Consider the following 13,585-nt stretch of genomic DNA (forward strand, 5'->3'; position numbering starts at 1 on the left):
AAGTTTTACAGATACTGTGGACAGCTAAAAAGATTAATAAATGGGTTCTGCATCAAATCAAGGCTGAAGTCTTTCTAGAAGCTAAAATGACTATACTAGGGTTGTACTTTTTAGGCATACTTTTTATATTTTATGAGTAGAGACACTGGACAAGAGACACTGGAAAAGGCAAAGACAAGAGACATGAAAGGCAAAAATGTTAGGAAAGGCTGAAGGAAGAGCAGGAAGAGAGGAACAACATGTCATGAATTTACTCAGTAAAGGAGGCCATAGCCCTCAGTTTATAAGACTGGGGAATGTTTTGAAGGTGATTACTTCATAGGGTCACCATGAGCAATGCCGTATTTAGAGAGGCAGAGGAGGCATATGGCCTAGGTCAGGGGTAGGGAACCTGCGGCTCTCCAGATGTTCAGGAACTACAATTCCCATCAGCCCCTACCAGCATGGCCAATTGGCCATGCTGACAGAGGCTGATGGGAATTGTAGTTCCTGAACATCTGGAGAGCCGCAGGTTCCCTACCCCTGGCCTAGGTGCTATTCACCTGGGTCAGGCAGGGGGTCCATTTTGGTCACCTGCTTCCTCCCTCTCCCTCCCATGCCCAGCCCCCTGGGCTCCCAATGTGTTGCCAGCTGTGGAGGGATGGAGGAAAGCTCTATGCATTTTAAAATGCACCTAACTTTCCTCTGTCCAGGGACAAGGCCACTTGATTGGGTTACATGGGGGAGTGTTTGGCCATCCATGCCCCTCCCTCCTCCCACTAGCCGCAGGCTGCTGGGTCAGGGTAGCCAGTGCAGGTCGCCAGGCTTTAAAAGAGGTTTTGCGGAGGGGAGAGGGATGGAGGAGATGAAGGCTGCAGACTCTTCCCTGGGCAGTCAGGGCCAAAAAGGGCTTGGGCATTTTCCCCAAGGTGGACAAGTGGGGCTCCATCTGCCTTTCCTGACTCTTGCCTGGGGAAGGAAAAGGTGACCCAGGTCAGCAAGAGAAATGGGCAGCATTGTTGGGGAAAGACACAACTTTTCAATCTGTAGGGAAGGAGTCCTTGTTATCCCTCCTGGAGAGTGGGTGGTGAGAAGCACCAATATCAGAGGTCGAAGTCCCGGCAAGGCTGAGAGAAGGAAAGGTGCATGAGTCTCAGCAGAACATGATTCTTGTCTCCATCAGCAGGTTGTTGTATAAAGTGACTTTGTGTTTGGTCCAAACAGTCTGTTGACTTTTCTGGATTTTTGCCTAGTCTCTTGCTGTGGAGTCCTTCTTGTTCATGGACTGGGAACATCACTTGAAAATGGCTTTGTTTATTTAAGCTTCCTTCCCCACCCCCCACCTCCTCTTTTATGAATTTCCTTCAAAGGGCTGCCTCTGGAGTGCATTGTCTTTGGAACAAGATGCTGCTTCCCCCTCTGCCCCTCCATCCAATTCCTCCTGTCTATTAATTTCTCTCATTTTCTCCACATACCTTCAAATAGAGAGTTTTGTTTTGCAGTGGCAGCAGGGTGGGGGATGTGGGCAAATTTTTTCCCACCACAGAAGCTTCCTCTTCCTCCCTTTCTTCCTCTCCTCTCCCGCTTTTCTCTCTTCTCCTTTCTCTCCCTTTTCCCCTTCTCTCTCTCTCTCTCCTCCTTTCTCCCCCTTTCATCCAGACCACTTGTCCCAGGAGCTATTTTCTGTAGCTATTCCCCTGACCATGTGTCAGAAGCAACTTGATGGCACTTAACATACACATGTTTATCTATTTATTAGATTTCTATCCTGCCCTATCCCCCTTAGGGCTCAGGGCAGGTTACAGCATAAACATTTTACAATAGTATAATAATTAAAACTTTAAAACCAATATGTAAAAGTAAACCAATGCTAAAACAAATACTAAAACAGATGACGATAAGGAACCCCTTTCCCCCCTTCCCTGGAGGCCAAAAGAAGATGACATTATTTAATCTAGATAGAATATAAAGTCTAGAATACAGAGTTGATATAAAATGTATCTTTGTTGATATGTGGCTAGCCTTAACAATATTCACAATTGGCATAAACACCATGATGGAAGTTCAAAAAAGATTTTTTAGCTCATGAAAATGGTCTGCTTGCCTGTACCTGGTTTTGCTTGCCTGTAGCTGATTTAAACTCGAAGGTCAAACTCTTTCAGAGTGATAGGTAATTTCATAGTTCCTAAGGAGTTTTGTGAGTAATGATCACGACTGAAAATTAACATGTAGATTGAGTTTGTTACATTGCATTGTTCCTGCACATCCCTTTAATTAACATTGTTACTTAAACATTTGCATACATGTCTGAACTGTTAAAAGTCAGATAATTAAGTTAAGGTTAGAGTTTGGAGGTGATGGAAAATGTTTACATAGTTTAGGACTTAAAGCATGTTACTATTAATAAATATGAAGAAGCAACGTTTTTATTGATGGCAGTTGAAATATATAGACCTCTAGGTTTTTGCAAAGGGTATTATCCCATTAGTGCTTTTTCCTGTCAATGGTTTTTTTGTGTTAATGGCTTCTTATTGTAAATTCTTATATTGATTGTTTTGTGAATGAAAGAACCAACCCACCTACAACTCTTCCAGCCCAATCCAGAGGGGGAAAGGAATATATTGTGAAAGTAGTGCAAGGTACCTCCCTTGCTGGCATAAGGGGCAAATATGTCAGCGGGCTGGGTGAAAACTAAGGCGACAGGGCACTGTGTGGCTTCCCAGCACCCAAACCCAGAAGTCCAGGCTGCGATGGCATTCATCAGGTGCAAAATCCTGCGCTGACAGGTGTGTGGGTGGTCCAAGGGCATTTCTGGAGGCAGAGCTTCAATGGGTTTTCCTGCAGTCGTACATTTCCTTCAATTTCGCCCTTTCTTCACCACTTGGAACCCCTTTGGAGGTGGTGGAGCTGCAGTGCTGCGGCACCATCCTCAGCCACCATTCCCTCCCTCCCTCTGGATTGGCCTGTCCATTATGGAAAAGTAATTTGGTTGATCTCCCAAGCAGTAAATGATGCTTTAGTGTTATTTTGCCAAGAAAAAAATGTACTATGTTTAACAGCATTAAAATACTATAATGTTTACTTTAAGAAGTTAATTAATTGATTGTTTGGTAAAAAATGAAGACAGTTAATCAACTAATACCCTCTACTTCAACAACTCTAGTAACTGAGGGGAGGGATGTTCACAAATTGTTTTCGCTAAGAAGGTAATGTGTAACATTGTTAACTATTCTCCTATAGCATGATAAATCTCTGCCCCCTTATGCTCTGATTGACAGAACATGGGGGAGCTAAAGAAGAGTAAAATGAATTCCTTTTAAATATTTATAAACACTTTGTTTTTACTGCTAGGTTAAATATGTTGCAACATAAATTGTGATGTTTTCTTATTTACTACTGGAGCTTAGTATTTGTGTGGCTCTGTTCAAATACTTTTACTAACTTTTTGTACTTTATTGTTGTTGTCAAAATCCATGACATTTTCTATTTAGTTTGATCTTTCCAATGATTTGGACAAAAAAAGAAAAGAAAGGAAAGTGAACAAGCGAACTTCTTTTCATTTCAGAGTTCATCCTGTGGCTACTGGAGCTAAGGTGCAGGAGAGAAAGCTATGTCATTGGTTATTTTGTCCTCCTTCCTGACAGCCAGTCTCAGGCTGTTTCTTTGGCTTGCAACAGAATCACAGTAATGATTCCATATTTCTTACAGGGAACCCAAATAATTAAAAAAAAACCCTTTCGATCCTTTTGTGGGTGTAATGTGTTGTGAAGTTGCAGCCAATTTACGGTAACCCCAGCAAGGGGCTTTCAAGGCAAGTAAGAAGCAGAGGTAGCAAACTCTTCCTCAGTAATCTGCTTTCCAAGAACCAACCCTAGCTGAGCTTCCAAGATCTGACAAAGATCGTGCCACACCATGCTGCCTTCCCTCTTTTTGATTCCTGTAGCTATGTGCGAATAGGAAGAGTCTGATTTTTTTTGGGATAAATGTTAAACAGATTACAGTTTATTATATTGTTTCTTCTTCAAAAGGGACTCATTGGAATGCATCTGTTCCTTTAATGTCAATAAATATCATTATTAAAAATTCACCTTTCCAGTTTCCTTTGGAAATCATTGGTTTACTCCTTTCATTTTAAAAGGTAATTCAAATTTGTATTCATTTATTGAATAGTGTACATGTGTCTTCTTATCTCTGGTAAATAGTTCAGAAAGGTTATATATGTGCCTGTTTTTCAATCAATGTAGTTGTAATAAAAAAAGTCTCACTGTGCCCCTTCACGTAATTAAAATGCAGCTACTCTTGATAGGGAGATACATATTCATATTGGGAAAAGGAATACTGGAAGTCACTTTGTATAATAAAGTGGAAGCAATCTTTCTGGGCCATATATTTAGCATTCCCAATTTAAGGCTAGCTGAGGAATTGTCAAGTATAGTTAGATCCATAGGATTGCACTGCCAAATAATTCTGTGATCTGATAGGATTCAACAAATTCTAAAGTTGAGTTTATATTTGTTGATGAAAATGCTTATAGCTAAAGTATTATTCAGAATAAATTGCTGATGCATTTATAATAATTTACAATGCATGCAATCCTACAGTTACAGTAGTCTAAGTAGATTGATGTCAGTGGATTTAGACTCGACTAATTCTGCAAAGGATTATAGTTAAGTTTAGTATGAGGAAGATGCAGGAGCTGCCTGTCTCACTCTTTTTGGATATACATCTCAGTGTGAATAGATGAGAACAAATGCAAGAATTAAGCATGTTCTTAAGATAGTCAAATAGACTGTTGTTTCTACACTTTTTGACTTGCTTTGTACTATGACAGTGTGCTAATTGTTCAGGTAGAAGCACCTCCTAGGATGAGATACAACCATTGGCATAGGGTGTGTAATTCTTTTTCTGATTCATAATGTTTATCTTGATTTCTTAGTTGGATGAGGAGAAAAATATTCTAAAAGATGGCTCTAGCACCAGAATGTATAACTATTTTAGTTTTTTTCTTTTTATTGGAGATGATAAAAGTACACATATGAGCAAAAGTGAACGATGTAACATATTTAGCAGTGGAGTGCAGAAGTTTGATCCTGAAGCTTCCTGGCTGGAATCAAAAAGATGCTTTGACTTCATTTAATTTAAACTGTTCAGTAGACAGGGTGTCTCCAAGAGAGCCATTAATAACCAGGAAGCTGGGAGGAGGTTGCACATCTAAAAGATTGTCAGCAGGGAACAAATTATTCCAGAATCAAGGGTCTGCTTTGAGAAATAGCTAAAATCTTGACCAGTCATTTTCTAATTTTGGAGACTTGGGGTTTGGGAGGGATATTAGTTTGGTATGTTAGAATACAAAAATCAGATTTTTGAAGAATTTATAGACTTTTTTTGAAACTGATGTTATTTTAACACTGGAAAATACAGATTTAGCAAGTGAAATTAGCCAGTATAAGTTTATGGTTAAGGGATAAAAGATTGAACTATCATTATCATTACTATTATTATTAGCATTTAAAGACTGGCATAAAACAAATGATAGAATATATTATTTATTTATTGCAACTCCAAAAAAATGTTTACAGTCTTTGATTTTTATAGATAGCTCTGCTTGATTGTTTTGTTTTGTAGATGATGTAACTAGTAACTGAATAATAATAAGTAACTGAAAGTTCATGACAGTCTTGGAGGAAAAGCAGTAGTGAACACTTTCCTGAAATATTTTCTTATCTAAGATGTGTTTCTGCCTAGACTTCATTTTTCACATAGCTCCTTGTAATTATATGCAATGAGTTCTTGAGCATGCAACCTGATCCTATGCATGTAGGATCAAAAGTAAATGTCAGTCATGCTTAGAGGAGTAGGGCTGATTCTTGAGCAGGTGTGCATAAGATTTCAGACTCATTCCCACAGCATCATTGTCTGCTATCATAAACATTGATTGTAAACAAGACTGAATTTAAGACTGCTTGTTTAATGATTTGAGGGTTGTGATTTGGTGCTTCAGAAGAACATTAGTTGGAATCAAATCACACCAGAACTTATTTATTTCAAAAATATATTTTCAGATATTCTATTTCTTAAAAGCTAGTTCTACAAACACAATATACTGGTATGTGAATTGTGTTTATCAGAATCATTATATTTTTCAAAACTCACTTCGCATAAGATGATTTCAAAAAACAAGCAATGGTCCATATTTTGACCATGCTGATGATGAACAGAGGCAAAGAGAAATTTTGGGTTCAATGTTCACCTGTTAAACCAACATGCTATTTAAGTACAAAAACTTGTACCTGAGTCAGTTTAAATCTCATTGAAGCTTCAAGTATTTCTATTTACTTCAAGTATTTACTTCAAGTATTTCTATTTAACTGGATTGTGGAATGAGATGAAAACTCTGACTGCAAACAGATTCTTTCCACTTCTCAAGCTGTAGCTGCCATTCTAACCCTATACAGATGTTCAATGTATTATGGAAGGGTTTCATGGCCGGAATCACTGGGATGTTGTGTGGTTTCTGGGCTGTATGGCCATGTTCTAGTAGCAGTTTCTCCTGACGTTTTGCCTGCATCTGTGGCTGGCATCATCTGATCCTCTGAAAATGCCAGCCACAGATGCGGGTGAATCGTCAGGAGAAAATGCTAATAGAACATGACTATACCGCCCAGAAACCACACAACACCCCATTCTAACCCTGTTTACTTGCAAGTATTCACTTCTCTATGCGGATTTATTACCAGATACATTACTATGATCCAAAAAACAAGACAATTTGTTCTTCATACCCCAGAGAATTTTAGAGTCATGTTTCCGAAATGGCAGCCTTCAGTGTTTAATGGAAAACTGCTTTGAAATTTAACTGGAAAACTGCTTTGAAACTGTCAAAGGCAGTTTGTGATATGTAATGTGATGTCTGCAGTTGAAACAAAAATTATCAGTTATGTCCATGTTTTGGATTCATCTGTGGGTGTTTTTTTGTTTTTTTTAGAACCCGTGTTCAAGGCATAGCTATATCTCCACTAGTAATTATGCAGCCAAATCTTAGGGGAGTCATCAAATTAATTATATAATTTCACAAATCTAATCTAATTTACTGTAAATTCTGATATTGTAAAATATGTAATTTATTCTGAGCCTTTGGAATGGAAATAATCCTATGATTAACAGATGACAGAATTTATCAAAATTTATCAACTACCCAAATAAAGGCCACATTTTAATAATGTGACTCATAATATTGTGTTTAGGTAGAAACTTAAAAAAGCAAAGTAACAATATTGAAGTATATCTGACATAGGAGGTAAGAGGGCTGATGGCTCCATCCAGAGATGGGGGAGGGGTGAATCCACTGATAGAAATGGCGCACAGCTGTGTCGGCAGATTTGAATTCCCTGATGCAGTTGCACTGGTAGAGAAGTAAATTTGCTGGTGTGCAGCCATCACTGCCCTCCCAGTGGTGAGAATGTGCATGACACTGTGGCAGCATCCCTGTGGCCCAGATGCCACTAGTGGTGCAGTGGGGGTTGTCCAGGGGGGGAGGAGCTGATTCCTGGCCCTTTGTTCTGTTGCATTGGTGGCCAAGGCGGCTGACTTATGCCACCAAAAAAGGTGACATGCCACCAAAAGAAGTCTCTTTGGGGGGACAGCCTAATGCAGCTACAGTGTCATGGCTGGGTGCTTGGCCCATTGAAAAGGGTTGTAACAGTCCAACTGTGAGTTCAGCCAGTGAGTTCAGCCAAGCTGCTTATGTATTCCAGATTTGTAGTTTAGCCCACCAAATCCTTCACAAACTAGCAACATTTTGTTTTATTTTTAGCTGCATGGATTTGTATGATGCATAACTATCTGGGCACAAGATATGCTGCATAAGGAATGATGAGCAAGTTTTGCTTTTTGAATATATTCCTGAAACAGAGTTGTTTGAAACATTTACATTATAATGTAAAAAGGCACTTTATGCTGCAATTGAGTCAAATATATTCTTTTTAAATTTTCTATATGTACACGCATGAACTTTAGTTTAATTTTATGTCCAGAACATGAAAACAACATGATATGAAGATAATCAGATCTCTACAATACTTTTTATTCTGATGAAAAAATATCATAAAATGTTATTAAGTACGTCTATGATAATGTTTAGTAAAATTTTACCTATTTGAGGCATTCTAGCTTTATTGAATTCTCAAAGGGAAACTATATAACTATGTATAATGTTTGCAATTCATAAAGTAAATACACACATAACATGAAATTTAAAAATGGTTAAAATAATTTAAATAAAAGTCAGTAAAGTCAGGTGTTGCGGCTTTTCAAAGCTTTGATATTTGTGCTTGTGTACTACCTTTACCACATGTTCATCTTGTGGAGGACACATCTGAGAACTGGAAATTCTTCACATATATATGAAAGATAACCTAGTTGTTAATTCTTAAAGAACTTATAAGAGTCTGCTTTATTAATAAAAATGTGTTGCAACAGAAGTCTGAATACTAGATAAAGACCGACCATAAATGGGGAGGAGCCCAGTGATAGAACACCTGCTAGGCATCAATAATTCCCAGGTTAAATAGCAGGTTGCCACAACATCCACTCCCTGAAGTGAGACAGAGGCCCAAAAGAGAGGGAAGCGTGTTGCTGGAGGGTGGTTGATTTGATAGCTGTTTTGGCCTAAGGCACTCCCCAATTCGCGCATGCACACACAGGCCTTCTCAAATTCCTCTCAGGAAAAAAAAAAGTCTGCTGCCACTGTTTCTGAGGTAAAAATAATATGGAGTTTAGAAAGCTTTTAAAAGATGAAAACAAAAATTAGATTTTTATTTTACAAGCTTTTCTTCTCAGGTTGTTACAGAGAGGTACAGTGGAACCTTGGTTTTCATTGCCTTCGGTTTTCATCGGTTTTGGTTTTCATCGATTTTTTTCAGTGAAAAATTTGTCTTGGTTTTCATCGATTTGCCTCGGTTTTCATTGATTTGCAGTAAGGTGCACGGGTTTGTGGAGAAAAATTACCTGGAAAAAGCTGTTGCAGGCCGTGTCTGCAACTTGTTTAATGACAATGTCTTGCTCCATTTCAGACAAATCTTAAAGAGACATCAGAAACAGACCTCTTTGGACAGCTTTCTGGTGCGACATTGGTCCACTGGGTCTGAAGCTGGTCCTAGTGTTATTGTTTGTTACTGTTTTCAGCATTAAACACTATGTGTTTTTGGTATTTTTTGGAGTGCCTAGAACGGATTAATTGGATTTACATTGATTCCTATGGAAAAGTTTGTTTTGGTTTTCATCGGTTTCGGTTTTCATCCATTCTTTTCGGACGGATTACCAACGAAAACTGAGGTTCCACTGTACTTAAGCGTTACTGGTTTCTTTAGGCAGATATTTCTTAGTGGCTACAGAGCAAAGGTAGTTTCTTAAATGGCTGTTTCAGTTATAAGAATATAGCTTCACTTAAAGATGGCTGTTTCAGTTTCACAGATTACTTCACTTCAGTGGTGGGATTCTGCAGGTTCGCACCACTTCGGCAGAACCGGTTGTTAAAATGGTGCTTGTAAACAACCAGTTGTTAAATTATTTGAATCCCACCACCGGAACCAGTTGTTAAATTATTTGAATCCCACCACTGCTTCACTTATAGTTTCACATACATGCAGGTGTCTCTTCTTTTTAGTGTGGTTCTGAAAACTTTCCTAAAACTCCCACCCTTACTCCAAAGGGTCACACTGGCTTGAGACAGATTAAGCTCTGGGGTTTCACTAAACCCACTCTTAACTCTGCCAGTTAAGCTAAACACCCTCAAAAACTCTCTGGTTCCATATCTGGGTGCATTTCCTCATGAGACAATAGCCAAGCCCTCTGTGTGATTTTTAAGGATTGTCCCAGTGAAATCAGTTTCCCTCTTGTTTTCCACCACCACCAGGCCTCCTAGCCTTTTGTGGAAAAAGGCTCTTTCTCTCAGTCTGAGATCCCTTTGAGAATACAGCCCCCGTAGCCATTTCTCCCTTGTCTCTGGCTCTCTCTACCCTTAGTCATGATCTCCCCTGACAGAATCTGAGGACTGACACAATTTGTGTTTCCCACAAGCTCTCAAGCTGCTTTCAAATCTCTGAATTCTCCCTATGTCTCTCCCCACTGTCTTTCTGACAGGGTTTTCCTGCTTTTATATCAGCCAGCACACCCTATCTGTGGCTCCTGGCTACTGCATTTCAGCCAGCCAATCAGGTGACTCTCTGGTTAACCCTTTGGTGCTCCTGCTCTGGTTAAACTGCACCTTTTCAAATTAACCATTATAAAGCCTAATCTGTCACACAGGCATTTCTAGTTAAAAGAATCAGGTAATAGGTGATATGAAGAACCTTTGCCTGAGACCCTGAACAGCTGCTGCCAGTCTAAGTCGATCATACTGACCATGATGGACCAGTGGTCTGACTCAATAAAAGGAAGTTCATGTGATCCTGCTTAATCATAACTCAGTTAATCCAGACAAGAGAGTTACACAATCCAGACAAGACAGATAAAGAACCAAGGACAGGAAAATTACTATCCATTAACAAGTTGTGGATTGGTCTGGAAACTATTTAATAAAAGAGAAATATGTCTTAGGTTGAAATACCTTTGAATTAGAAAATGAATCCTGAAATGAGCCAAGAATATTGCATTAAGTCATAATTTGATGTCATTTGAATTATGTGTATTTTTTCTAAATCCCAGATGGGGCTACTCTGTTTTATGAGCAACTTCTGAAGAAGTATACTTAGGCCTACAGTCTTGATTATTTATGAGAAAAGATCCTTCAGCAGGTATATCTATATTTTGTTGTCAGTATTTAAGAATTGGTGGATGTATCCAAGATGAATAATGGAAATAACCTAATTTTGCCTAGCTAATTTCAGCTTTTTTTCTTTGCTTTGTAGGATGTGACATGTGTGCTGATAACCGTAATGGAGAATGCCCCATGCATGGGCCTCTGCACTCTTTGCGCCGCCTAGTGGGCACTAGTAGTGCTGCAGCAGCAGCACCTCCACCTGAGATTCCTGAGTGGCTTCGGGATCTGCCTCGGGAAGTGTGTTTGTGTACCAGCACTGTGCCTGGTCTGGCTTATGGCATCTGTGCTGCCCAGAGGATTCAGCAGGGCACCTGGATTGGGCCTTTCCAGGGAGTTCTTCTTCTTCCAGAAAAGGTGCAAACTGGAGGAACCAGGAATACTCAGCACCTTTGGGAAGTAAGTTATGTTTCATGCATTTTGGATTTTAAAATTTGATTCAGTACTGAAGAAATATGTTTTAATGCTACTTTTTTGTTTCCAAGATCTCCTATAACCAATTTAAATATGTGCTTGACGGCGCTTCCAAAGTCTGCTCAAACACTTTCTGGCTGTCATCAGCAGAAGAAATACTGTTGTTGCAGTACATGTTTATTAATAAGTCAGATTCTTGTAAATAAGATAAACGCTGGCTACACATGTAATTGAGCTGTGTTCTCTAATATTACAGAACTTTTGAAAGCAAGTTTTTTTTTAAATCCACAAAATTCTAACATACAATTGAGGTGACCATTAATTGTTTGAGATTGTTAGTTTGCAATACTGTAGAACTCTGGCCATCACTTCATATAATACATAGAATTTTGGACTTACAAAAGCTTACAATTATGTTCTAGAAATGTCTGTTTTAGCCATTAGTATTTATACTATAATAGATTATGAAAGATAGTAACAATTATTTTTATTTAAAGCATGTGGCTTAATTTTATTTTAGCTTATAATCTAATTTCATGCAATGTTATGGAATAGGTTCAGATAAAAGCTAATCATAATCTGAAACTCACGCCCTGTAAATACAGTTGCTATAACTAGTCTGAACTAGAAAATTAACCCTGTTATGATCTAATAGAGAAGCAAGTTAATCTTCTGCATTTGGGCAGCTGGCTGAGAATGGTTCATTTTCACGGGCATGAAGCACAGAAGCAGAAGGGAGGAAGAACAGGGGAGAGAGTAAGCCAGCACAAAATGAAGGAGACTGGCAGGACTACTGACCAACCAGCACTGACATTATCACCCAAGGAGATTGTACTGATATGCTTCCTTTCTTTGCACAGTGTTTCTAGCAGTCCGTTCTATTCAAATTTCACATGCACAGAATAATAATATTTCCCTTCCTTTATCCATTTACCACTTGTTGAGGGATGTGCAGTGACTGATTCTCAGTTACATGCTATAAATGTTATTATTTTGCAGTTGCTAAGAAGTGTGTAACAAAGTGTTTGATTAAGTGCCTGGCTTCTTGGAATGTCATGTAAGCATCTATGACGATTGAAAAACACTATCTGAGTTGCTTGTGGTTTCATAGATTCGTAGAGTTGGTAGAGGCCACAAAAGGGCCATCAAGTCCAACCCCCTGCCATGCAGGAACACACAATCAAAGCACTCTCGAAATATGTTCAGCCAGCCTCTGTTTAAAAACCTTCAAAGAAGGAGACTCCACCACTCTCCAAGGCAGTGGAGAGGGTCCACTGTTGAACAGCCCTGACAGAAAGTTCTTCCTAAGGTCTCCTTGTTTCAAATATCTCCTTGTTCTTGGTTAGAAGGTTGAAATGGGCACCTGTTGTCTATCTGCCTGGGAAATAATCTTTGGGAGTCATCCCAATTGAGCACAAACCAGAAAGGTACAGCAAGAAATTTATTTCCCATTTAAAACAAAAGAAATGGATAAAGAAAAGAAAAAGCAATGTGAGCATATGTAATAATTATAATAAATATTAATGAACAAAATGAATCAAATTTAGATACAAATAATTTTTTGTGCGTTCTATAAAGGCATACACTATTATTATTTTAATACAGAATAAGAAAGGCTTTGTGCTGTTAGCTATAAGTTGTAGCATACTTTGTCATACATCCACATACTTCTCTGTATGTTTACAGTTCACCTGAACAGAATCACATTTTTCACATTAAAGGCAGATTCTGCACAGGCCAAAAATGGTGGAGTGCAATTGGTGTAAATGGAAACGCAGCTGCCCTGAGGCGTTTGCATGGCTGGGCATCCCATGGACAGCATGCAAATCAGCTGGGCGGCAGGCCTTCACATGGAGGCATAGTGGGTTTTTTTCTTGGGTGTCCATTCCTGCATAGCTATGCAGGAATGTGTGCATGTGTGCATTCCTGCATAGCTATGCAGGAATGCACACATGAATCCCCACAGCCTTGCTGACATCTCACAAGACCCTGATACGATTCTGTACGATTCTGTGCACCTGTGTGGCTACACGGAAGTGAGCTGGAAATTAAAAAACATGCAAGTGTGGCCTAAGCAGAAACACCTCCTGCCCAGCCTTTAGCTTGGTGCCGGTTGCCAAATGGCGTTTTTGAAAAGACTCACTCGTTTAACGAGTCACATATCTGCTGGTTTGGAGGAAATAGGATGTTGCAGCTTCGCTTCAGCAGTGATAGCTGTGCCAAGTCCTCCCCCAAAACGGTGTTTTTACCATCCTCCCACCACTGATTTTGGCCCATGTGGAATCCGCCCAAGTCTCACTGAAAACAATGGAATAGTATCTGAACTTTTAACAGTGCAATCCTGTGCAGAGCTACTCCAAACTAAACCCACTAATT

At 39.2% G+C, this 13,585-nt stretch overlaps 1 protein-coding gene across 4 annotated transcripts in view; it reads left to right on the plus strand.

Annotated features, from left to right (window-relative positions):
• Positions 1 to 13,585, plus strand: part of PRDM6 (PR/SET domain 6) — a 110,361-nt gene that overhangs the window by 9,641 nt on the left and 87,135 nt on the right. For all 4 annotated transcript variants that reach the window (XM_048504558.1, XM_048504559.1, XM_048504560.1 and 1 more), the window contains exon 3: positions 10,887 to 11,194. In XM_048504558.1, coding sequence (XP_048360515.1) covers positions 10,887 to 11,194 — 308 coding nt within the window. The remainder of the gene's footprint in view (positions 1 to 10,886; positions 11,195 to 13,585) is intronic.

Source organism: Sphaerodactylus townsendi, linkage group LG07 (genome assembly GCF_021028975.2).
Source record: "Sphaerodactylus townsendi isolate TG3544 linkage group LG07, MPM_Stown_v2.3, whole genome shotgun sequence".
Classification (NCBI taxonomy): Eukaryota; Metazoa; Chordata; class Lepidosauria; order Squamata; family Sphaerodactylidae; genus Sphaerodactylus; species Sphaerodactylus townsendi.